The 27,874-nt window shown below is 37.2% G+C and overlaps 1 protein-coding gene across 1 annotated transcript in view; it reads left to right on the top strand.

The window, feature by feature from the left end:
* Tinag (tubulointerstitial nephritis antigen) overlaps positions 1–27,874 on the top strand; it is a 100,208-nt gene that overhangs the window by 45,886 nt on the left and 26,448 nt on the right. Inside the window, exon 9 of the mRNA XM_059267022.1 lies at positions 2,206–2,329. Within this exon, the coding sequence (XP_059123005.1) occupies positions 2,206–2,329 (124 nt within the window). The remainder of the gene's footprint in view (positions 1–2,205; positions 2,330–27,874) is intronic.

The following is a 27,874-nucleotide window of genomic DNA, read 5'->3' as shown; positions in this document are numbered from 1 at the left end:
TAGGAAGAAACAAAGTGCTAGAGAGGCCCACAGAAATCCACAAAGATACCCCCACAACAGACTGCTGGCAATGGTCGAGAGACAGTCTGAACTGACCTACTCTGGTGATGGGATGGCCAAACACCCTAATTGTCGTGCTAGAAACCTCATCCAACTACTGAGGGATCTGGATGCAGAGATCCATGACTAGGCCCCAGGTGGATCTCTGGGAGTCCAATTAGCGAGAATGAGGAGGGTTTATATGAGCGAGAATTGTTGAGACCAAGGTCGGATAAAGCACAGAGACAAATAGCCAAACAAACGGAAACACATGAAATATGAACCAATGGCTGAGGGGTCACCAACTGGATCAGGCCCTCTGAGTGGGTGAGACAGTTGATTGGCCTGATCTGTTTGGGAGGCATCCAGGCAGTGGGACCGGGTCCTGTGCTCATTGCATGAGTTGGCTGTTTGAAACCTGGGGCCTATGCAGGGTCCCTTGGCTCGGCATGGGAGGAGGGGACTGGACCTACCTGGACTGAGTCCACCAGGTTGATCTCAGTCTGTGGGGAAGGCTTTGCCCTGGAGGAGATTGGAATGGGGGGCGGGCTGGGGGGAAGGTGAGGGGGGCGGGAAGGGGGAGAACAAGGGAATCTGTGGCTGATATGTAGAACTGAATTGTATTGCAAAATAAAAATTAAAAAAAAATAAAAATAAAAATAAATTTGAATCCTAATTTGTTTTTATGTTGTGGAAAACTGAGATTTACTTTTTGGCCATATATTATTTTTGTGAATTTCACATAACAAATTAGAAATAGAAAAACTTTAAGGTCATAAAATAAAAAATGAAATCAGTGAGCTCTTATTTTGGAATTACTGAGAAAATATCTCCCACCAGCCTTAGACACAGTCAAGATAAAGCATGTACCAGGACTTCTGTCTTTGGTCCTCATCCATCTTACAGTTGTGTGCAATCGTTTACTGTGTGCAGCTTCCCAAGACTCAGAGTGCAAAGCAGGTTCTTGCACACTTGCAAGCTTGTAGATTCATCTGCTTTGGTTTCATGTCAGAGACTGAAGGAAGGTGGTACCTTTGTGTTACTCATGTTGGCTTCTTGCCCTTTGCTTTAGTTGGCAATGTTTTATAGCAGTCATAATGCATTTTGTTCATGGTATTTAAAGTAGAGCTGAGTGGTAAGAGTTGAAAGAGTCAGTGGTTACATAGAGAGGAAAATCACTGGGAATATCTTCTTATTTTTGTGAATGGAAAGAATGCTACTTGGTTCTTGCTGTAGATGCAATTTGATTGCCCGCTAGCTGTAGCCTGGTTTAACTTACAGCATTTCTGTCTGCCTTGGGACAAAAAAAAATGTCGAATGGATTGAACGTTGAATAAATAACACTGTGAGTGTTTCTCTAAAACCTGCAGAAAGCAGAAATTTATACAGGGTACAATTTAAAAAATTCTTAAAACTCTGTGGGGCATGTGTTTTATAGTGAGTAAAGGAGACTCAACTTCCAATGACACCTACAGCCCCAAAAGGCCTTGAATGCTAAAGAACGAAGCTAAAAACAGAACACGAAAAGCCACATTTCCCTTTCCAGCATGAGCTTCACTGTGGGATCTAGCAAACGCCAGTGACCTTCATTCTGACTTCATTTAAAACCCATGTTGCATTAAGATAGATAAGCTTCATTCTTAGCTACCATGTTATTCATATCTAGTTCCAATTAAAAAAAAAAAACTTCAGAACATGCCTCCTGAGAGAGAAGTTTAAAACTTTAAGCCTGAATTGCACAAGTCCTTCCACAAAGCACCACATGGAATAGCAAAGTAATCTCAGAGAAGGAATGAAGGAGGATTTATGAAGCATAGGTTATGGTTTGTAAAGAGTGCAATACCGACTCAGCTCTCCAGAGCAGAAAGGATGAAATCCTGCCAGAATATTCTTTTGTGCATGATTTTTCTTTTATTCGAACCCAACAAAGAAAGGTTTGAAAGACATTTTAAATGTAAAATATGTACATAAGTAATATTCTAAATAGTAGAATTATTTTTAAGGAATAGGAAAAGTTTGTAACCAATTGATAAGAAGAAAATGAGGTTGCTGTCTCCTTAGAGCCCACTCCTCACAACTTAACCATTGATTGCTCTGGGAGCACTTCTGAGGTTTTGAAGAAGCATTTTAGTAACTGTGCTGTTTATCCTGTTGGGTTTATTTCAGCCATAATGCAAGTCCATGAAGATTTCTTCTACTATAAGACAGGGATATACAGACACGTTATCAGCACAAATGAAGAATCAGAAAAATATAGAAAACTTCGGACACATGCAGTCAAACTCACTGGGTAAGGCAATTACTCTAAATCTTTATTACTTGTTTTTTTTTTAAATTTTTGGAAAATGATGTCAAGAGCAAGAGGAAATAGCTATACAGCATTGATTGATTGATTGACTTACTCTTCTTGAGTATTCAATCATATTTTCTTTGATCCTGTATCTGCTATCTCCAGCTTGCCTTGGATAACTCATTTTCATCCGTATATTCTGTGTTTGCCTTTTTATCAATAAATTTAGAAATGTAATTTCCTATATCTGTATTCCCCTCTGACTAGCATTTCCTTTTTTTTCCAGTTCGTTTCCTTCTCTATCTTGGCATTCAACAGTTCTTTGTATGTTGTAATAAATTATTCATTCAATTTGAACCATATTCAACTGATCCTCTTCTAAACCTACATATACTTACTTACTTAGTTATGACCCCACAGTAAGTCTTTATAACCACCCTTACATATACAGTTCAGTGATCAGAGATCTTTAGAGGAACAGAACAGATAGGATGAACACGTGAGAAGTATTCATTAGACTTATGTAAAGATAATAACTATAGTTTTCTTGCACCTGAGAGGCTGACAACCCAGTAGCTGCTTGGTCCTTGCGGCTGGGTGCCTCAGCATTTGGAATAGACACCCAGTGGCTATCTTGCCTCAGAGAGAACAAGAATCCGGTAGTTATTCAGTCCAAAAGGCTGAGTGCTTTAGCAGTCCCAGTCTGGCCTCCAAAACTTAAAAGGTCCCTGGAGAGCTGACTTTCAGTCAGTAATGGAGCCTAGGTGCTGGTTCTGATTTCAGCGATGGAATTGGCACTAGCAGCAGCAACATGATAAATCAATTCAGCAGCAAACGGGAGAGCTGGGCAGACAAGAGAGAGCACAAAAGGTGATAGTCTTCCCTCTGTCATGACCTCTCCTTTGAAATCAGGGCTGCCACTGAAGGTGCTGTCTACACTTGAATGGCCTTTCTGTATCAATAAAACAATTAGGATAATTCCTTAGGTAAGGCTCCCTACTCAAAGTGATTCTAACTTGTGGCAAGTTGGCATTAAAACCAACCATCATCATACCTTTGATTCTTCTTCCTTGCCTTAATCTTTATGTTATCTCATAAAAAATGTTGATTATAATGCTAAATTTCAATGAGATGTCTTATGCTACCAGGTAATTGCATGCCAACCCGCTATTCTCTTTGTTTTCTCATTTTTCAAAATTAGTATCTCAAAACCCTGGATGCTCTTTGCGGCTCTTAAATGATAATCACATGTTTGACATCACTGAAGAGTCTGAAACCATTAGGACACATTTCCTGGCACCACCAGTGCCACTGTCGGCATTTGTTGTTCTGTGTGGTGTTCTCCCTCAATTCCTCTTCCTGCAGCATGCCCCCACCCCCTTACAAGTATTCAAGGACTCATTGAGGAGTTTTGTCTATTTCTTCTCAGGATTTTGATTTCATTTGAGTAATGCTCTTATATCTCATCTCTCAGCTTTAAGAGCAAAACCTTTACTCTTAGCTCAACTTCTTTCCATTTTCCTAATGTTCTCTCTCTCAGCACCGACGCCCTTGCAAACTTTGCCTGCACTCAATGTCCTCAAGGCTTCCTCCCCAAGATTTTCTTAAACTTTCCAAGGAAGTAATACCAAGTATTGTCTCACATTCATTCACCCCACTACCTTTCAAAAATGCTTATTTCGAGGCTATCAATTTTTCCATCTTGTTCAGACCATTTGTCAGACTTGACTCTTGCTTATTCCTCCCCCGCGACGTGTCTGTACTTGTTGAAATCTGTCAAGTTTCTTTTTCTCTTCTTGTTCTGGCTTTTGTTGTAGTTGTCAAACCATGGCCTCAGGTCTTGCTCTTGTCTCCCTGCTTCTCTTGCCTGTTCTCTGGTGAATTTTGTACTCTCTGAACTCATCCTGGCTTTCAGCACCAGATAAAAGCTGGCATCAGTTACATGATATTCTCAGGTTAGATCTCTCTCTTGAACTCCAGACATGTATATTCTGTGCTCTAAGCAACATCTCCCCATGCACAAGATGAATGCTTCATACTTAGCACTTTCAAATCGGGGCTCTCTAGCTTCCTCTTTCTCTGTGCAGCCTATCACAACAATGCCCTACTCCTGGTACCAACTTCTGTCTTATTTGGGTTTATTATTGCTATGAAGAGACATCATGACCATGGCAACTCTTATAAAGAAAATATTTACCTGAGGGTGGCTCGCTTATGGTTTCAGAGGTTCAGTCCATTGTCATCATGAAGGGGAGCATGGCTGCTTGCAGGCAGACATGGTACTGGAGCTGAGAGTGCTAAGGAAGTCAAATTGACAGTCATGTTGGGGGAAGCTTGAGGAAAAGAGACCTCATAGCCTGCCCCCACAGTGACATACTTCCTCTAAGAAGGTCATACCTCTTAATAGTGCCACTCCCGTTTGGGACCATCTTCTTTCAAACTACCACAACCATCCTCCCACATATTCTGGCTGGAAACCTTAAAATTATCCTTTATTCCTCTGCTCACAACCCACTTTGAGTATATCACAGCATCTGTTGGCATGATAGCCAAAGGTAACTACTCTATATTGTCTGAACTTGCCTAAGTGCCGTTTATTTTGTAGCTGGGTTAGTGATAGGTCTTCTAGATTTTGCTTTTTCCACTGTGTTTTCAACATAAAATCCAGGGTTTCCCTGTAGAACATTATTCAGATCTAGTTGCTCATGTGCTTAGAACACAACAGTGATTTTCCATTTCCCTTAGAGCAAATGTAAAGTTCTTTGCAATGATTTTGTAAAAGTCTGTCTTGCCTACTACACAACCACAACTACCAGCATTCTGATGTCAAATTCTATTCACTTATACTCTCCTTCCATCTAAAACGCTTTTCTACCAAATATCCAATCTCTTGCTGTGTATACCTTTATTTTATCCACTCAAATTTACCTCATCAGTGTGGCTTCTTTGAATATCCTTTGGAACCCACTATTTGCTCTGTCTTCCATTAATTCTGCTTTTCCTTACATGCCACTGTTTCTCTATAGTTTCATATAACTATAATTTTCCATCTTAGTGAATGATTTAATAATCCCTTCTTTTTTTATCATGTATCATCTAGATTGAAGCTTCCTGAGACCAGGTCTCTTTGTACAATGACTTTACATTACCAAATCACCTAATACAATGTTAATTCATGATACACATTTAATACATTTTTTTCTATTGAAAAGTGACCTTTTTAGCTTCTGTTCTTATCTAGTTCTCAGTTGTTGTTATTAATCTTTAAGTAGGGTAGTTCTTAGTTTAAAAATAAGATAGGAAGGAACTGGAGAAGAAAGCCAAGGCAGTCTTCAGCTTTGGTTCAGTTTTGTGGATATTGGACCCATGATCACAAGACCCTTTCTGTTTCTTCTTTCCCAAAGGCTTGTCTTTTTCTGATATCAGTTTAAACAAAGCTAAATAAGCCTTGTACTACATCTCCTGCAGGTGTTTGATACCCTGGGATACTCTTTGCCTGCCTTCTTTGAATTACCTTGCTTCAGTTTTTAGCTATTACTTCTAGATGACTGCTGGGATTATGATTTTGATTCTGATCTCTGATGGGTAGTTTGGGAAGGGAGTAGTGTCTGCAAATGGCCTCCCTATAAAGATCTTGAGAGAAATTTCTGCAAAGTCCGACTTACTTTCAAAGGTGAATTTCGGTATTCAGGTTCAGCGAGGAAGGGGTTGAATCGAGGGCCATCTGTAGCTTGAGTTTTCCTGCCTGGCCCAAGGTCAGGGCAAATCTCTCTCACTTGCCAGTCCCACAGCCACTCAGACCCGACCAAATAAACACAGAGACTTATATTGGTTACAAACTGTGTGGCCGTGGCAGGCTTCTTGCTAACTGTTCTTACAGCTTAAATTAATCCATTTCCTTTAATCTGTACCTTGCCACATGGCTCGTGGCTTACCGGCATCTTCACAAGCTGTTTCTCATTGTGGCGGCTGGCAGTGTCTCTCTGACTCAGCCTTCTACTTCCCAGCTTTATTCTCCTCCTTGTCCTGCCTACACTTCCTACCTAGCCAATGGCCAATCAGTGTTTTATTTATTGACTAATTAGCAACACATTTGCCATACAGAACATCCCACAGCAGCCATCTCTCAATGTCCAGTCTTATTTGATACAGCAAAAATGAGTTTTTCCATTATTCCTTAAATTATGTTTTTTATTATGACTGCTTCACTCACTAAAGATAGAAAAAAAAGCACTGATGCTTAAAGTTTGTTTCTCTAATCTTAATCATGCCGCGGATTTTCAGGAAGCAAATGGACTCTAAGCTGATACATCAGTGATTGTGTACCATGTCATTGTGATGGAAGATTTAACTCTACTTCAGTTGTGCTCCCCGTCAGTTTGAAAGTTCACTTTTCTAATCTTCATCTGTGTATTTAACATCCATTTTTGTCTTGTCTGGTGATACTCTTGGTCTAGAAAAACTTCCTCGTAACACGTTAGGTGGTAGGTGTTTTTTTTTTTTTCTTTCGGAGCCCTCTGATTTGTGGAACTGCTCACTGTGTGTCTCTACTGCTTGGGTAGCCAGGACGCTCCTGTTAGCTTCACTATCGTTCTCACTCAGGCTGTGGCTGAAAGATGTGTACATGTGTTTCCATTGCCCTCCTGCTATTGCTCGTATATTCCTTGTCTTAACTTCGCTAGCCACAGTAGTGTGTTCACTTTCATAAGCTCCTGGAATTTGGAACCTTTGAAAATGTATCTTCCTTCTGTGATAATTAACAAAACTAACTTTGTTGGTAAGAATATATCTATTTTTAACCAATGTTTTAGGTCATCTTGGGCATTGTTTGGTGCTCCTGAGCAGTAGATTTTAATTCCTTTCACCACCAGCAATTCCTTATTTGGTAGTTGCTATGTTCAAGAGATAAATGCATCAGTAAGTTAGAGAATAATCAAGTAGTTCAAGAAAGTTAATGTCCCTTATCTGAAGAGCTCAATATACTTTTGGGAAGTACCTAACAAATTTATCTCAACAAATTGTTTGGTGTCCTTTGTGTAGAATTCAAAGCTATTAGATTTAATTTACTTGAACAAATGAACTTGAGCTTATAGTAAGTGCTTAACACTAGGGAACAAAAGCTGGAATAATGTGTAGTCTCATTTTTCAGTAATTTAGAGTTTTGATGGTTAATTCCTATTGTCATTTCTATTGGATTAGAACTACCTAGGAAATTAACGAGGCACACTTTTGAGTGTGTCTCTAAGCACTTTCCAGAGTGGATCTACTGAGGTACCTGTATGACCTGCCTTTAATGTGGGTAGCACCATCCTATGGGGGAAAGTAGAGAGCTTGCGGAGTACCAGCATTTTTCTTTCTGTGCTTCCTGACTCATCAGGATATGAGCAAGTTCCCCCAATGGCAAGTATAAGCCAATTCTGCTGCTATGCCTTAACCACCAAGATCAACTGTATCTTCTTAAGCCATAACTCAATATATAACCTTCTTCCTTTAAGCTGCTTCTTGTTAGACGTTTGGTATCAGTAATGAAAAAGTAGCTAACACAGAATGTGAGGCAGATACATCCATGACCAATTCTACCAGGTCTTCCTATGTATAAAGCACAGGATAGTGATGGACATATATAAATAAATCTAGAATTCTTCTTTTCTAACACTCTTATTCATGTCTCTCTCTCTCTCTCTTTATCTCACAAACCTTTTTTGATCATGTTTGTGGATGCTGTAATGAATAAAAATACTTTATCTTTAGACAGTGTTGTTTCCTATACTGATAATTAGAAAATAATAATGACAAAACTAAGGAGTCCCTTTGGTTTTAACATCTTAAAACCTAGTTTAACATCCTAGTTTTTAAGATGTTGAAACATGAAAACACCACATCTAAGAAACAAAAAATACACTTTGAGATTTTTTTTTCATTCCAACCCATGTTTCTTATGTCACAATCACACTGCTCCATCATGGTTTGTCCATATCCCTGAGATTTCTTTTACCCCGAGTCCAGAGTTAACAATGCATTGCATAAAGTGCTATTTATTTTGAAAATGATTCTCAAGAACCACTAATAGAATTCAGTGAGGAAATTGTTTAAAATTCTAGGTAATTATAGTAAAAAAGTGACAAATATTTACCTTTCCTATTGTCCTCTCTGTAGAACAGAATTTTACGGAAGCTCCAGCCTATGTATCACCAAAAGAGAATAATTTTTCAAGTCATTGTTTCATTATGTTTAACCAATGCCTTACTTATCACATTTTCTGAACAAATGGTTAATTGCTGGGGTTTGATCCATGAGTGGAACAGAGAAAGATTCTGGCCCTCATCAAACTGAAAGCCTGATAGTAGTTAAATAACTATTAGATAACTATTAGAAAACTAAAATTATATTTTGTAAGGGCCAGAATACAGATACTTCCTTTGTAACTTATGAACATTAAGTAACTCCCCAGTGAGGAGAGGGGACAAACTATAGTGATAAGAAGGCTGTAAGGAAACAAAATTTATGATAGTCAAAGAAAGGCAGAGTGAAGAATTTGCAATTTCCTAAGTGGATTGTAATTACTGCTTTTTAAATTAATTTGAATACCCACTCACAAATATCCCAGTAACTTCCACGGCAAAAATGATAGAAATTTGTCATCATTCCAATAATTATCAGAAAGAATAAGTGGAACACTGAAATGGATCTAGAAATTTCTATGAATTTTGAGGCAAATATATTATATGGCTTTAAATTGGGCATAAATAGAGAGTTTCTAGATATCTCTTATCGATGTATTCAACAGACATTAAAAGATAACCTTTAGTACTGTGTGGACTGGGTGTTCATAGTACTGTGCTGAGTGCTAGGCACAGTAAGCAAAAATCTAAAACAGCCATTTCACTCACGCTTTAGGTAGATATTAAACAATAATGGTTAAAATGTAGACTTAGGGGACATAATACATAAATTTATAAGATGGAATGTAATAAGCACAATCTAGTCTTGATCAGAAAACTGTCCTTTGGGAATTACATTGAAGCTTAGACTTATGGTTTATATAGACACAGTCTTAGGAACAGGTTGTTTAAAGTCCCTTTGGTTAGTGGAATACAGACTTTACCAAGAACACTAAGAAGAATGTGCTCGCTCAATTGCAGAGTGAGCCAGGCTTAGAATTGTAGCTGCAGGTATTGGCTGGGGAGTTACATCACCCAATGAGACAGAGAAAAGGAATCTATTGTTGGCCCTCTCTTCTTACTGTTCAGAATGCTTTTAAGATGAAAAAAAAATACAGATGAGGTCTAGGGATGCAACTCAGTGGTACAGCATTCACTTAGTAGATGTGAGGCCTTGGCTTTGATCCTTGACGTCCCCACCCACCACCATATAAAGATAAATGACAGAGTAAGCAAGTGGATTTATTGATCTTATGACAGAAAATCAATATAACCTGAAGGTGGGTAGTATTAAAAATAATAAGAAAAGCATTGAAACTAAGGTGTGAGAAATGTTTGATGAACTAAGAAAGAGTTCAGAGTGATGGAGCAGGAAAGGCTGGTATGGAGGGGGCAGGATAGAGAGGCAGAGTGATACTGAGATTTCTTAGAAATCTGGAAAGCTGAAAAGGGTTGGAATCCACAGACTACTTGAGTCTTTTGAAGGCCTTATGATAACTCTGCTGTGTCAGACCAGTAAATGAGGACAGAACCAATTGCTTTAGTGCTTAAGGTAGTGGTATCTTGAAGAATGGTTCTTTCATCTCTATGGAGTATAAGATTAGGTTATCTGTAGAAGAGGTTCAGATTGCATTGTCAGTAATTTGAGGGAAATAAGAATTATTGGTAATGGGCTTCTAGATGTTTAGGAGACAGAGGAGCCCAAAGAATCAAGAAGGGATTGCCATGTTCTATCTCGCCCTCCTGTGTGCACTTTGTACAGTGGTGGGCAACTGCTTGGATTACAGACAAATGCAAACAGGAAGGGGTAGTTGAGTTCATCCAGTACTGATGGCATTAGATATGGGTGCCATTAAAGAGTCAAAAAAGTAAACTGTTGAGGATGTGAATATCCATGTGCTATAAGCATTACAGAAACTTTAATGATATAGGAAAGAAGAAGATTCAGGGATTTAGAGAAAGCAGAAAAATTAGTGGGCTAGAAGCCATGATAATTCTACTGTCAGTGATTTCATGATTCTCTGATTTCTTACTAAATTTTGAAAGCAATTATGAGAAAGTATCATGTAATAAATAGTATTCTACAGGTTTAAGATAGTCTTACTGAGTTACTAAGTACCATGATTTTCTACAATAGGTGCTCAACTGTATTGCCATACCAGTTGTGTACTCTATGGTCAGAAGCTGTCTATCTATGTGTCCATCTGTCTTAATTAGGGTTTTTGGTACTGTGAAGAGACACCATGATCATGGCAACTCTTATAAGGAAAACATTTCATTGGAGTGGCTTGCCTACAGTTTCAGAGGTTTAGTCCATTATTATCATGGTGGAGAGTATAGAGGCATGCAGGCAGACATGGTGCAAGCTACATCTTGATCAGAAGGCAACAGGAAATGGTCTATGAAACTGAGTGAAGCTTAAGCAAAAGAGAGCTCAAAGCATGCCCTCTCAGTGACACACTTCCTTCAACAAGGCCATACCTACATCAACAAGGCCACACCTTCCAATAGTGCCATTCCCTATGAGTTTATGGGGGCCAAATACATTCAAACTACCACTCTATCTGTCTATCTATCTATCTATCTATCTATCTATCTATCTATCTATCTATCTATCTATCTCTATCCTCTATGTATCTATTATCTATCAGCTATCATTCTATCATCTTTATCTATGTATTTATTTTCTATCTATTAATCATTTATTATCTATCTATATACCTATCTATCTATCTAGCTATCAATATCTATCATCTACCTATGTATTATTTGTCATTATGTGTCTATTATCATATAAGATACTTGCTCACTAACATATCACAAAAATAATACTTTGGGGTTGATTTACTAGTGTCTTGTCTCAGATTTTCACACATGTAAATTCCAAAGATTTCCTGAACATAAATTATCATTTACAGTAATTATAAAATCAGTTGACATAGTTTTATTAGGGCCACTAAATTTTTGCCAACATGCTATTTTTACCTCTATCTTTTAAAGTAATAATTGAAGGCTAAATTTGAATTTTTTGACAATGTTATGTTTAATGCTTATACAATTCATAAATTCTGAGTAGGTGGTTTAATTAGATATTTTGATGTACAGATTTAAGATAGTTTGATGAAAATTTTTACTATGATGATTTATTAAATGCATGTAGATGTATAATTGTAATAATTAGTACAGAGAACAAAAATTATTTAATTTGTGTGTTAAGATGACTTTCAAATGCAAAATAGTTCTTTCTTATTCTTTTCTTTTTAATGGGAATGAGAAAATATATTTGATTATAAAAATATTCTTTGATTCTTGGGAAAAAATTTGAATAGAGACAGATTTAATATTTTTGAAGTCATATGTATTTACAACACATTTGAAACCTATATATAACTGCACAATATATAATATTAGTATATGTTATATATAATAAAATATATTCAGGTATATTTTTAAAAATAGTGTTTACTGTTTATGATCATTGAAATAAGAAGGAGATATTTTGCTTTATGGACCTTATCATTCTTGGATTTTTATAATTTGCAAGATACGTCCCTAATTCAGGAACTAATGCAATAGGTAACATTGCAAAGACTTGGGCTTGTGTTATGTAATCCTGTGTCGGTCAGCAGCCCATTATTACATTATATATTATATCAGTCTTGTTATTTAATTTCCGTATACAGTAACTCATAGCTTAAAAACTCTTAAAAGGCTTAAAAATCCTTAATTTTTGTTTATAAAAGCCTATTATGATCAATCCATGTGAATCTATTTAATGGGTAATAAGAATTTATTAAGATATAAATTGAGGAAATATACTCACAAATACAGAATGGAGTAGACAGCTGAAGTTGGCCTCTGATCTGACAGGGAGCAAATCCACCTCACAGGCAGGAACAGGGAGAAGGGCATGTGACCCTTCTCCCCCTCCTTTTAAGAGGTCACATACAACGGCAGGAAGCATCACCTCCTTCGAATCCTATAACCCAAAGTCATGGGCGGAGCAAATGCCACTACAAAAGCCAATGTCTAAAGTGTTAAAAAAATTAGTGAAATTTAAAAAGGGAGATAGCTTCCATTCATGAATAGGAATTAAAATATATTATTATATAAACACAGTTTAAAGAAAAACATGAAGATTATTGAATGTGTATTAAATCATTTGGAGATTCTAGAGCTCATGAGCCAAAATAAAATCACATCATTCTCTCCTCCTGTATATGTTGATCATTCCCAAGCCTTAAGCTTCAACTATTTTTGGTTCTTGTCTCAAGATTGATTGACTTGACTGTATAAATCCATGTAATTATCATTGGAAGGGATGTCATTTTGGTAAGTTTAAACTTTTTAATTTTAATTAACATAAGCTTAATTTAAATAGATACAGAACTAAGTATATACTTGTCACAGATCTGATGGTGTACATTTACATCACTGGTTTCCTCACAGTTTTGCTACCAGTGGTTTAAGTACTGACTCTATTATGCAAAGGCTCACAGGCTTCATATTCTGATGAACACATTTAGCTTTGTTTCAGTTTTCTTTATAGAAGGAAGTTAACTTAAAATTGTCTTATATTATTACTGTCTTTTCAGATTTTGGTAAATGATTATGACATCATAAAATAAGTTGAATAATAAAATAGCAATAAAAAATAAATAATAATAAATGTCTGGAGCTAAAGTACGTTTTCATTGAAAAAGCTCGCATTAAATTTAATTATTTCATATCAACACTATTCTCACAGTACACATATGACAATTATACATATTTGTACTTTTGCTATTTTTTAAAAATTGTCTTTTGACATTGCAGAGAATAACAACATCTAATATACAGTTGCTATACAGTTGCCTCACTTCTTAGATGAAAAATAAAATGATAAAATCCCTGCCTGTACTGCTTTCTTCCAATGCTTCTCAAGACTCCCTTTGAAGAATCACCTGAGATACTTGGTAAAAACACACATTAAGGCCTTGAGCCCGGTGGAACACCCCTAAGTTAGGCCTTCCAGGATGGGGCCTCACAGTACCCTGTGTTTGTTCATTCTGAATCCCTTGGCTTTCTTTCTTGTAATGGCTTTTATGCCAGAAATAGGTTACATGCAAAGCTCATTTAGGAGACTTTTCTCTAGGGAAAATTCATGGATAAGGCTAAAAAAATGTTTAATATTTAGCACGAAGCAACAAAATGCAGTTAAAAGGAAGCAATGCTGCTCTCTTCCATCTGCAAACAAGTCTACATTTAGCCTTGTATGTTTGGTCCCTCCTACTGAAGGAAGAGGCAAGCTTTCCAAGGTAGAGGACACCCAGTGGCTGGGTGCCCCTTCATTTCCCTGAAGAGGAAAACTGAAAATCCACGTAAGGACCACAGGGAAATCAGCCTCTGAGTATGCCAAGGAAGCTTATTGGGAAAGATGAGAAATTACTGGGCTCAAGGGATGCCAAAGTTCTTGAGATCAACTTGGGGAGGTAAATCCCTTATTTCTGTTCTTGTGGCTGTTATGTAACCTCAGGCTGATCAAGCTAAGAAAAGACCTGTGGTTACAATGCTAACAGTACAGCACGATACAGGCTTTTCAGTCTCTACGATGTGCCTGTTGTCATACCGAGTTCCATACACCGTTTCATTCCATCTCATACCACCACCTGTTGAAGCAGGCACTGAAAGATAACTAATAAATCTTTGCGATGCTGCAAGGAAAGCAAATAGATGTAAAATCAAACAAAGCCTGGTGGCACAAGCCTGTAGTCACAGATACCCTGAAGATAAAGCAGAACTCTTGCAAGTTTAAAAATTGCTTGAGCCACAGAATGAATTTGGGGCCAGCCAGGGCCACTTAGTAGAACCCCATTGCAACATATTAAGCATTTGTGTGGGGGAGGCAGAGACTGGCAGCGACAGAGCACTCGTGGCCCCCGCCCCAGTTTCACTCTCCTACACCACAAAAATAAACGAATCAACTAATAAATAAAATAAATCCCCAGTGACTTACTGGAGAAACCAAAACACAAAATTTAAAAGAAAGTGAAGCAAAGTTTCCTACAAAGCTGGGATTGTCAAGTAGGAAGAAAAAATATAACGTAAAGTTAAAGTATAAAATCAGAAAATAGGCTGGAGAGATGGCTCAGAGGTTAAGAGTCCTGACTGCTCTTCTGGAGGACCCAGGTTCAATTCTCAGCACCCACAGGGTGGCTCACAACTGTTTGTAACTAAAGTTCCAGGGGACTCAAACCCTTACATAGGCAAAACACAAATGCACAATAAATAAATAAATAAATAATTTTAAAAATCTTTTAAAAAATTGGAAAACATGAACTTGATACCAAACTAAATTAAAACAAAATATGCATCTTATGTAAAACATAAATCTCAACCTCAAATATATAGGGAACAAGATTAATAAACCTAGGTTACTCTCATAAATACTTGCTGATCTCTTGTTTGAAAGTGTCGTGAAGCACAGTTGTTATTAATAATTATTCTAATTCATCATATTAATAATTTAATCATCATTGGTTTTCTGAAAGATGTTTTATTTCATAATAACCTTAGACTCAGGTATAAATTTTTTACTAAAATTTTAGCTTTTTTACTTTATCTCGTTTGCTTTCTCTTTGGTTATATAATACCTCACTTTATTTTTTGTGCATATGCCTCATTCTGTTTCTCACTCATATCAATTTTATGAAAGCTGAACATTCTTTCAGTCTAGCAATGATACAAATTAAACCTCAACAGAGTGCTCTTGATTCCTGTAATAAATGTTTTCAAGGGATTAATGTTCTCTAAAGTGTCTACTTCCCATTTTCCTTTACATTCCCTAAGAATGAGGAAAAATCTGTCCAGTCTCTCATGATGAGGAAACAAAGGTTTGCATAGTCTTTCTGGCCCCACTCAGTTTATTCTTTGTCTCAGGAAACATCCACAACCAAGTTCTGCAGTGAAGTTTGTGCTGATGTGCCCAGATGTTGCTAGTCAATCTTTGCTACATTGGCAAGATTGGTTGTTCTCAGGGCCAGTCAGTGCTCATTATGACAAGGAAATTTCCTCATCACAACCAATGGTCACACTTTCTTTATGAAGATTATCTTACCTCAAGTGTCATACTTTCCTGATTACATCTTTGTCTCTACTATTTTTTTAAATCAATAATTATAAGCTCAGGAGAAACAGAAATTTGGGGAATGTGGTCAAGAGAAAGGATGAGATAGATGTCAGACGGGCTTTTTTTTTTTTTTAAGTTAGAGTCAGTGTCATCCAAAGCCAAAGGGGGGTTATTATTAAAGCCTTCTCATTGGACACCTACATGACTTAAATTTTAATAAAGGCCATTCTTTGTGGTGCTTAGAGAATAAGATTATATAGTTTAAGTTTAGAAGAATCACAAATAGGAAACTAACAGACAAATATCTGAAAGATTTAATAGTAGGTAGGGGTGAAGAGATGGATCAGCTGTTGAGGTTAAGAGTACTTCTTGTTCTTGCAGAAGACCAAAATTCAGTACCGAGCACCCACCCCAAGGTGGGTGCTCAAAATCACCTCTAATCCCAGGTTTATGACATCTGATACTCTCTTCTGTCTTCAGCAGGCATTTAAAATCACATGTGCATGCATACACATACACATACACACACACACACACACACACACACACATAAATAAAAGATAAATCTAAAAAGAAGAAGTAATAGTAGCATTGCTAGCCATTAATATGAATAGATGACTTTGAGGTATATTTTTGGCAGAACTGACGGTTCACAGGAGTTTGTTGGATATGTCAGTAATGGAGAGAAATGTGTCTGCTTTGACTCACAAGTATCTTCCAGATTGCAAAGATGCACTATTAACTATGCTGAGGAGTCATGGAAAGGTAACAGATGGATGCACAAAAAGAATGGCAAGTGCACTTTTAGTGCACTGATTTGGGGAGTTCTGGAGAGATCTAATTTAAAATATAAAGCAAGCATATATATATATACATATATATATTTCAGGAATTTAAACTTAGATTTTTAAAACTCTAAAGCAGAAACATTAACAATTATTGTCATTTCAGAGAGAGATATATGAGAGAAATTGGAGGAAGAAAAGGGAATTGACAAATGTAATTATATTATAATCTCAAAATTATCATATTTAATTATAAAATATAATATCAAAAATAAATGTATTAGAATCTCAAAATTTTAAAAAAGATTTTTAAAAAGCACAATCAATTATATGAGCATGAAGGAAAGTAAATTTGTTTTACAAATAAAAAGAGTGGCAATGATATGTCTAATTTAAAAAATGCTGTTGACATTCCCTCTACAGCCGAGGACCTGGAAGTAGAGGACTTCCCTCAGGACAGGAGCATAGGACAGGAGAACTCAGGGCCCATCCTGAAGAGACCCTGCCTTTTAGGTCAGGTGGAAAAATAGCCAAATGAGGAAGAAGGAAGCTAGAGGGTGTCATGACAGGTAGATCTTGGGGCTACTCCAAGAGTACTCCAAGGAAGATAACATGCGGAATGTCACTTAGATGTTGAATGAAATACATACTGGAAAACTGTGCTTTGTTATGGGAGACTTAAGCCTTAGGAAAAGAAATTAAAAAAAACCCAGATGGTTCTCACTGAATCTTCACGGTTTTTTGTTTGTTTGTTTGTTTGTTTGTGTATAACTTTAGTGAAGATTCTTTTATCTCCATTTTAAGTTCTAATGAATTTGATGGCATTCATCTATTTCTAGTGTGTGTGTGTGTGTGTGTGTGTGTGTTGTGATGAAAGGTGGGGGGGGAGATGTCTCAGTAATTAAAATTGCTTTCCTGCTGTTCTTACAGTGGACTGGAGTGCTGTGCCAGGCACTCATGCTGGGTGGCTTACAACCCCCTCCCCCATAACTACAGCTCCAGGATATCTGACACTCTATCCTGGCATCTGTGAGTGCCTACACCAATAAACTTGTACACATAATTAAAAAAATAATCAGCATGGAGAGATGGTTCAGTGATTAAGAGCTCTTGCTGCTCTGCCAGGTTCCAGCACCTATATCAGGTAGCTCACAGCTATCTGTAACTCCAGCTCCAGGAGACCTGAAGCCTCTGGCCTCTGTGGGAACCAGCACTTGGATGTCCATATCCACATGCTTACATACATACCTATACACAATTTAAAAATAACAAATAAATCTTTTAAAAATATGAAGTTAAAGTTAATGGCTTTCCCAAATATTTGACCCTTGCTTAAAAGTGAAAAAATGTTGTCATTTAGTTCTGTTAGAGCCTACTCATTTTTTCTCAACTCTCAATAAATTTTATTGAGCAACAAATGCTTTAAAAGCCTTCAGTTAGGTACAGGGGATACCGAGATGAATAAATGCATTACCTCAATACACGAAATGAAGTTAATGGCCTCACTGATTTGCTGTAGATCAGTCATTCTTGGAACTCATTGGGAGGTCTCCTAGTGATGCTGACATCCTGTGAGTTGGACGTAGAGTACATGGGAAAGGCCTGGAAGACAATGAAACTGATAAATGGGGTTTCTTTGCTTCTGTTTTCAGGTTGATAGACTCCCGTTGTCTCCCTTGTCAGTACTGAATCAAACTGACGAGTCTACGCTTCGCTGCTTCTCTTGTCTGACACTGTCTCTCACTGATTTGTCATCTCAGTGGCTGATCAGGTCTGTCCCCTGCTATAGCTGCTGTTACTGTAAACCGGCTTTTATAAACAGTACATAAAGCAACAGCATCAGGAAAGAGAGCTTTACTTTTTAGTTAGACAAACACATGATAGGAGTAGTATTATAAAAGGATTCTGAGAGAGCCATGTTGGTGTTCATAAAAATGTGATTTATTAAATGTGTTTGCACACATTTAAGTGCTTGCGCATGTGTGTGTGTGCATGCATGTGTGTAGGTGTATGAATATGTATACACATATATGTGTAAGTGTATGAGTGTGTGTGTGTGTGTGTGTGTGTGTGTGTGTGTGTGTGTATGTGTGTGAGATTTTTTGTATCATGTCAAGCACAGGATTAATGGTGATTGTGGTGAAATACTGTGCATCTTAAAACACAAGAGTTCTTTAGTAAGTCTTGGATTGAAATGCTAGTTCTGTCCTCTCTTGGCAAACTCAGTTTATTTAATCATTTGGTTGTATTGCAGCTTTCTCAAATCGTCCACTGAGATAACAGTTTTCCTCACTGCCTTGTTGTGAAGATTAATTAAGACAAAATATATGCCATCTAGTAGGCTGATTGTTATATACTTTCTTAAACATTTCAAATCTGGGCTTGCTCTTGGTCAAATTAATCCAAGAGGAATTTTCAGTCCTCATTCCTTAGAGTGAGGCATTTTGATGCCCCCTCTAAGGATTCTTTAATGTATTAACCAACACAAGCGCTGACTCTGCAGGTCTTCTCTTTCTCGCAAAGGACAACTGACTGATTCTTGCCAGTTGGCAAAAGTTAGGCATCACCTTATTTTCGACCTCTGAGGTCCGCTTTTCCATCTCCAAATCTCCGGAAATTCACACGTGACAGTGACTAGTGAAGATACGCCTTCTGGGTGTGCACAGACTGGGACACATAAGCAAGGTGGAAGAAGAGACAGCAGAGTTAGGTGTGGTTAGCATAGATATTTAGTATGCATGGCACAGGTGTCTAGTACGCAAGGAAAAGATGCTACTAGTGTGAAGATAGCGCTGGTGGACAACAGAAACTCCCGGAGCAGGCTCAGCACCAGAATAAACCATAAGTGAGAGAAGCATAGGAATTAACCTGAACACTGCTCCCACTGTATTTCCCTGAAACTTAGGATTTTAGAGGACCAAAAAAGAAACTGCATTGAAATTCATATCACTCTGGTCAGAATGGTTATCCTTACCAGGAAGCCAGCATCCCTTTTGTGAGTTCTTAGTTTCATTAGTAAAAGAATTTCAAAACTGACTTGGAAGAAAGCTTATGGATAATTTTCATAGAATGAGAAAGAAAAACAACAGGACAAGCAGTCAATAACCTTGGAGTCTGCCAGGAGGAGGGAGACAGATAAGAAGAAAGAGAAAGCCTTTTGAGTCAAAGTCCAAGCAAACAGGTAGTTAGCTCTTGATGTCTGTAAGCAGCTACTTGGTAAAGAGGCAACTGCACTGTGCAAGGCCCAGTAGCTTCCTTCAGACCAGTGGAAAACCTTAAGTGTCTGGGAAAGTACACTGAGGCTCAGGGCCAGTATCCAAAAGTAAAAGATAGAAATAAATAAGGAAATGTTATGCTTTTCTGGGTTAGAACTCAAGAAAATGGACAGGCTTAACAGTGCTTCCTAATGGAAGCTTTGTGTGTGACGGTGCTAAGGAAGTGGCTCATGGGATAAAAAAGTTCATTATCTCATGAAGAAGGTAATTCATTCTTCGAATGTCTTCAGGTGAATTTTATTTCCTGAGGGGTGGATTCCTAGCCAGATGATTGACCGGCCAGCTGGATTAACTCTTAGGAGAAGACATAACACTGTGTGACGGTATAATCTTTGGCAGAGAAGAGAAGATTGCATAGTTTTTAACCAGGAGGAAGTGATGTGTCTGAGTGAGTGTCAAGAAAGCCCTGATAGCTCAACCTTTTCATATGGTCAAAGGGTTTTGATATTTATTTATTGAACAACACAGAAAACAAGGTATGGGAAAGATATTAAAACTTTCCCAACTAACCCAGAATAGAACTCAAAGCCACAAACAGGTGTTATTAAACTATATCCACATGTTGCTTACAACATTTGTTGCATATTAATTTTGTCTATTGCTGGTTGCCTTCAACCTGTTGGCTGCTGTTAGCAAATGATTACAATACACACACACACACACACACACACACACACACACACACACACACACATTCATTATTCTGTTTCAGGGCCATGGGAAGAGTATGTAACTTAAGAGTAAAGTTATATATTAAACTTAGGTTATACATGCTGATTGCATTGGAAATCCGAGCCATAGTAGGTTAGTTACATTGTTCTTTTAGAGGCAGTTTAAATTTAAACAAGCTGAGCACACAGTAGGGCAGCAGATTAAACAAAAGTCTTAAAATTATCTAAAGGGATATTATTAACTTGGAGGTAAGCTCCAGCAAAAATCAGTCTCTTTGGGATCAAGATATATTTTCAGAAAAATGTATAACCATGAACACTAAATGTTTGTTTAAAGCACATGACACAAGGTTACCTTTCAGAATGTTAAATCAGTAGTTTATCCTGTGGCCTAGAAATACTGTTTATACATAAGAAATATATAAAAGACAGATCTATGAATGAACGATCCAGGAGTTTTTGTTAAGGGAATATGTTGCTATGGAAACTTACAATTTGTTCTCTACACAGAAAATTTTGTTTTATTACTGACTGCCTCAATAAGAAGAAGGAGAAGTTCTGCTCAAATCTATGATGTAACAAAAAGGGAAAGATTGCACAAAAAACCACCATTTGCAGATAATAAATGAATACTGTTTGTGACATGTGACAACTTTTATTTATTCTGATCTGTAAAATATGCACATTAAACATTGCTCTTATCTAGCCCCTTCTTTGTAATAACTATGTTCATTACATTTCAGGATACACAAAATAGGATGTGACTAGTTGAACTTTTACTAGAATATTTTTCATACTGACCCATATGTTTTCTCTGCTGTGAAAGTTGTTATTTATTCACATATTTGCCTTCACTAACTAACTTTTTAATCCTATGCTTGCTTATAATTGTCTTTTCTCCAAACTTTCATAATTTTGTGAGAATGTATCAAGGATGGCTTTTTACATTATCTCATGTTTTTCTCTGATTTCCACCCTCATTTCTCCTTAGGATCGTCTATAAATTATTCAAGACTCAATATGCTTTCATAACTCAGCACAGCAAAGTAGTGGTTCCACCCTTTCTCGCTTCAGGTCCTAGTTTTTATTGCTTATGTGATTAATTTCTCCTCAGATATTAGCAGCAACTTGTACACGGAGATGTGCGTTTTGAAATGCTAGTTTATTTCTTCAGGCTTCATTTTTATCTGTGAAATAAATATCTTAGTTTGGATAACCATTGCTGTGATCAAACACCATTACCAAAATCCATTTGGGAAGGAAAGGGTTTATTTCATCTTACAGCTTGTAGTCCATCATCCAGAAAAGTCAGGGCAGGAATTCAAGGCAGGAACTTAATGACAGGAACTGATGAAGAGACTATGGAGGAGTGCTACTTACTGGTTTATTTTTTTATGGCTTGCTCAGCCTGCTCTCTTAGAGCAACGGGAACCACAAGCCCAGAGGTGGCACTACCCCTTGTGGATGGGCTTATGCACATCAACCAAGAAAAATACACCACAGATTTGCCCTCAGCCTAAATCAATCTCTGTCTCTGTCTCTGTCTCTCTGTCTCTGTCTTCCTCTCTCCCCCAATTGAATATAGATTCTTCTCTCATACAGTACAACCTACAACAGTTTCCTCTCCCTCCACTCCTCCTAGCTCCCCCCCACACACACACAACCTCCCCTCTCTCCAGAACCTACTCCCCCTCCTCCCATCAGAGAAGAGCAGGACTCCAAGAGACAACAACCAAATATGACAAAACAAAATCCAAAAAGACAAGACAAAAGCCCACACAGCTAAGCTGGACAAGGCAACCCAACAGAAGGCAAAGGTCCCATGAGCAGCAAAAAAGAGACAGAGACACACCCGCTCCCACAGTTAGGAGTTCCACGAACTCACCAAGCTAACAGCCACAACATATGTTCAGAGGACCTGGTGCAGACCCATGTAGGCCCCGTGCTTGCTGCTGCTTCCGTCTCTGTGAGCCCATGTGTGTATTGTATAGTTGATTAAGTGGGCCATGTTCTCCTGTGTCCTCTATTCCCTCTAACTCCTGCAATCTTTCTGCTCCCTTTTCAATGGGATTTCAGATCTCTAAGAGGAGGGACCTTATGAAGACCTCCAATTTATCTCTCTCTGTATAATGTCTGGCTGTGGGTTTCTGCACCTGCACCCATCTGATGCCCGAAGAAGCCTCTCCGATGATGACTGGACAAGGCATTGATCTATGAGTACAGCAGGATATCATTAGGAATCATTTCATTAATTTTTTTTAGACCACCAGTTGTGTTTGGTTCTATCCTAGGTCTTTGGGCTATCCACTTTCTAGTGTCTGGCCATACAAGCAGTGTCTGGCATAGGCTCCCTCTCCTGGGGTGGACCTCAAGTTAAATCAGACAATCAGGTATTGGTTGGCAACTCCCACAAGTTCTGCACCACCATTTCTCCACACATCTTGCAGGCAGGACAGATTGTTTGTTAAAGGTTTTGTGCCTGGGTTGGTGTCCATGTTTCTCTTTCAGTAGCCTGCAGAGATCCTTCCTGTACCAAAGAGACTAGACTATAAGGGTGAAGGCTCCATGCAGGCACCAGCTCAACTTCTCTACAATAAGTGAGCAGTATGGGTGTTGTCCTCAGCAATGGGGCAACACTCTGCCTTAGCATTAGCCTGGGTTGTTTGGGGACAGTGAAACTTCTGGAAGTTCTTTTATTGTATAGGATTGTTTTAGCTTCCTGGGTTTTCTGTTTTCCCATATGAAGTTGTGAATTGTTATTTCAAGGTCTGAAAAAAAATATATTGGAATTTTGATGGAGATTTCGTTGAATTTTGTAAATTGCTTTTGGTAGGATGTTCAGTTTTACTAGGTTAATCCTAGAGATCCATAAGTATGTGAGATCTTTCCATCTTCTGATATCTTCTTCAAGTTCTTTCTTCAGAGACTTGAATTTTTAATCATACAAGTATTTTACTTGCTTGGCTAGAGTTATATTACTTGAGGGTATCATAAAAGGTGTTATTTCCTGTATTTCTTTTTCAGTCTGTCTTTTGCTTGTAGGAAGGCTACTGATTTTTTTTTTAAAGTTAATCTTATATCCAACCACTTTGATGAAGCTGTAAGAGTTCCCTGGTGGAATTTTTAGGGTCAGTTATACTATCATTTCATCTTCAAATAAAGATACTTTGACTTCTTCCTTTCCAGTTTGTATCCCTTAATCTCCTTCAGTTGTCTTAGCTAAAACTTCAAGTATTATATTGAGTAGATATGGAGAGAGTCGACAACCTTGTCTCGCTCCTGCTTTTAGTGGAATTGCTTTAATTTTCTCTCCATTTAATTTGATGTTGGCTATTGGCTTGCTGTAAATTGTATTTATTATGTTGAGGTATGTCCCTTGAATCCCTAATCTCTCCAGGAATTTTATCATAAGTGATGTTGGATTTTGTCAAAGGCCTTTTCTGTATCTAATGAGATGATCATGTGGGTTTTTTCTTTCAGTTTATTTATATGGTGGATTACATTTACTGATTTTCATGTTGTACCATCCCTGCATCTCTGTAATGAAGCCTACTTGAAGATGGTGGATGATCTTTTTGATGTGTTTTTGGATTTGGTTTTCAAGGATTTTATTGAGTATTTTGGCATCTATGTTCATAAGGGAAATTGGTCTGTAATGATCCTGTTTATTAGGTGTTTATGTGGTTTGGGTATCAGGGTAACTATGGCCTTGTAAAATGAATTGGGAAATGTTTCTTCTGTTTTTATTTTGTGGAATAATTTGAGGAGTATTAGCATTAACTCTTCTTTGAAAGTCTGGTAGAATTCTATACTAAAACTGTCTAGCCCTGGGCTTTTGGGGAGTGGGGGTAGGAGAGTTTTAGTGACTGCTTCTATTTCACTAGGGTGTATAGGTCTATTTAAATTGTTTATCTGATCTTGATTTAACTTTGGTAAGTGGGTACCTATTGAGAAAATTATCCATTTCTTTGAGATTTTCTAATTTGGTGGAGTACAGGTTTTTAAAGTATGTTCTAATGATTCTTTGAATTTCCTCAGTGTCTGTTGTTATGTCCTCCTTTTTGTTTCTGATTTTATTAATTTGGATACTTTCTCTCCATCTTTTATTTAATTTAGATAATGGTTTGTCTATCTTGTTGATTTTCTCAAAGAACTAGCTCTTTGTTTCATTGGTTCTTTGTATTGTTTTATTTGTTTCTATTTGATCGATTTCAGACCTCAGTTTGATTTATTTCTTGACATTTAGTCCTTTTGAAAGTGCTTACTTCTTTTTGTTCTAGGTCTTTTAGGTGCTGCTAGGTTGCTGATATGAGATCTCTCTATTTTTTTTTTTGTAGGCACTTTGTGCTATGAACTTTCCTCTTAGCACCACTTTCACTTTGTTCCATAAGTTTCAGTACTCTGTGTATTCATTTTCATTGAATTCTAGAAAGTCTTCAATTTCCTTGTCTGTGTCTTGACCCATTTTTCATAGAGAGTTGTTCACTTTTCATAAATTTGTAAGCTTTCTGTTATTGATAATATTAGCTTTAATCTGTGGTGTCTGATGGGATGTAGGGAGTTATTTCAAATTTCTCGTATTTGTTAAGACTTGCTTTGTGTCTAAGTATGTGGTCAATTTTTGAGAAAGTTTCATGAGGTGCTGAGAAGAAGGTATATTCTTTTGTGTTTTGGTGCAATGTTCTGTAAATATCTGTTAAGTCCATTTGTTTTATAATGTCTGTTAGCATCAATATTTCTCCATTTACTCTTTGTTATAACCTGTATATTGGTAAGAGTAGGATACTGAAGTCTCCCACTATCAGTATGTTAAGGTCAATATGTTATTTTAGTTATAGAAATGTTTCTTTTACAAAAGAGAGTGCCCTTATGTTTGGGGCATAGATATTAGAAATCGAAACACCATTTCCTTTGATGAGTATGTAGTATCCTTCCCCATCTCTTTTGATTAGCTTTTGTTTGAAGGCTATTTTGTTAGGTATTAAAATGGCTACACCAGCTTTATTCTTAATATCTTTTTTCAACCTTTTTCCGTTTGCACAACTCTATACTTGATGTTGAGGCGTGTTTCCTGGATTCAGCTGAAAGATGAATCCTGTTTTTGTTTTCATTCTGTTAGTCTTTTTATTAAGGAATTGATACTGTCAGTATTGAGAGATAGCAATGGCCAATGATTATTGATTCCTTTTACTTTGTTGTTGTCAGTGGTGCTGGAGTTGTTGTTGGAGTGTGTATGTGTGTTTCCCATCTTTTGATTTTTCTGGTATGAGAATATTTATTTCCTGTGTTTACATGGGTGTAGTTAACATGGATTGGAGCTTCCCTTCTATCACTTTCTGTAGGGTTGGATTTGTAAATAGATATTGTTTACACTTGATTTTGTCATGGAACATATTTTTTCCATTTATGGTGACTGAAAGTTTTGTTGAGTATAGAATTCTGGGCTGGCGTCTGTGGTCTCTTAGAGTCTATCTAAGGCCTTCTAGCTTTTAGAGTCTCCACTGAGAAGTAAGGTGTAATTCTAATAGGTATGCCTTAATATGATTCTTGGTATTTTTCCCTTGAATCTTTTAATATTCTTTATTTGTTTACTGTATGTTTAGTGTTTTATTAATATGTAGCAAGGGGGTGTTCTTCTTATGGTCCAATATATTTAGTGTTCTATACTCTTGTATCTTTATAGGCATGTCCCTCTTTAGGTTAGAAAATTTTTCTTCCATGATTTTGTTGAAAACATTTTCTGGGCCTTTGAGCTGGAATTTTCCTCCTTCTTCTATTCCTATTATTCGTAGGTTTGGTATTTTCATAGCGTCCCAGATTTCCTAGATTATTTGTGTCAGTAATTATTTAGATTTAACATTTTCTTTGAATGATGTATCCATTTCTTCTATCATATCTTCAATGCCTGAGATTCTCTCTTCCATATCTTGTTTTCTGTTGGTGAAGATTGCCGCTGTAGTTTCTGTTGAAATTCTTAAATCTTTACTTCCAGAATTCCCTTAGTTTATATTTTCCTTATTGCTTTTATTTCTATTTTCAGTTCCTGATCAGTTTTATTTGTTTCCTTCAACTGTTTTTTTTCTTGGATTTCTTTAAGGGATTTATTCATTTACTCCAATTGTTTCCTTGTGTTTTCCTGGATTTATTTCAGGGAACTATTCATTTCCACTTTAAGGGCCTTCACTGTATTCGTATAGTTAATTTTAAGGTATATTTCTTATGTTTCAGCTATATTGGAATGTTCAGGGTCTGCTGTAATAGGATAGCTGGGTTCTAGTTGAAACATTTGCCCTGGCTGCTGTTCATTGTTTTTACACTGGTGTCTTGGCATCTGGGTTTTGGGTCATTATAGCTCTAGGTGCTGATTTCTGGATTTGTCTTTGTTGGGTAGATATTTTGTTCCTTGGTTTCTGTTTCCTCTCTGGATTTTCAGAGAGTGTGATGGCTGTGTGTTGCCTGTTTTATTGGCCTGTTTATCTGGTGTCCTCACAGGGAATGCTTATTGGTATTGGAGGCTGGGATGCAGTGATACAGGGGGAGGAATGTCTGGAGGAGATGGTCCATTGGATCCACAGGATATGTGGCAGGTAGAAGCGAGGCTACAGCTGGTGATCTGTTGCAGCTCTAGGGAGGAGACTAAGGGGTTGGGTTTGGGGGAACAGAGAGAATGGAGAAGGTTTCAAGGCATTTTCTCATTTGAGTTTCTCTTCTTCCAGCTTACTATATTTTGTGTCAAGTTGACATAAAACTAGCCAGCACATAACAATATTAGATTACATTGTGTGGGCTTTTGGTCTTGAGCTTTCAACTCTGCTGTTAGCAGATATAGACAACATTTAAATAAATGAAGATAGATTTTCTATTAAATTATATTTAGAAAAGAAGATATCTGGCCAGCTTAAGCCTGTCAACCATGGATGGCCAACCCTTTGTGTGCACTATAGTCTCCAAGTCTTCTTTAAGTGCTTTTTATTCTAAGAAAATGTAAAGAGTAACTTCTATTCTTCATATTATAGGACTAATGCTTTTCTTAAACAATCTTGTAGTAATACATTACATTGATTAATTGCCATCGGTAGTGATGGATGACTTGGAACTTTGCTTTTCTTTCTCAATATATTTCTCATGATTGTGTGAATTTAACACATAGTGTCTCCATATATCAGATTGTAGACAGGCAGCTCTCTCATATATATACAACACTTCATTAGCTGGGTGTAACCTTCTACCCATCCGCCTATGTTTATTATTGCAGGCCAGTTTACAGTTGATAGTATACTTACATGCCCTTTCCTTCTTGATATAGTAGGATAAGAAAGCTATGTGAAATAGTTTATGAAAGCATTAATTTTCAGAAATCTACATCTGTTTTTCAAATCCACAATAAAAAAATTGAAGCCACTTGGCTGGATATATCAATGAAAGTACTGATATTAGATTCAGTGAATACTGGCTTGATTTCTATTTTTCCTGAAGTGGCAAATGAAGCAGAGTACAGGGAATAGTTTCATTTCTCCCTTCTCTTCCATAATCCATTTTCATTCA

Source organism: Peromyscus eremicus, chromosome 7 (assembly GCF_949786415.1).
Source record: "Peromyscus eremicus chromosome 7, PerEre_H2_v1, whole genome shotgun sequence".
In the NCBI taxonomy this organism is placed as follows: Eukaryota; Metazoa; Chordata; class Mammalia; order Rodentia; family Cricetidae; genus Peromyscus; species Peromyscus eremicus.
Note: the sequence above shows the minus strand (reverse complement) of the source record. Positions and strands in the feature narration are given on the sequence as shown.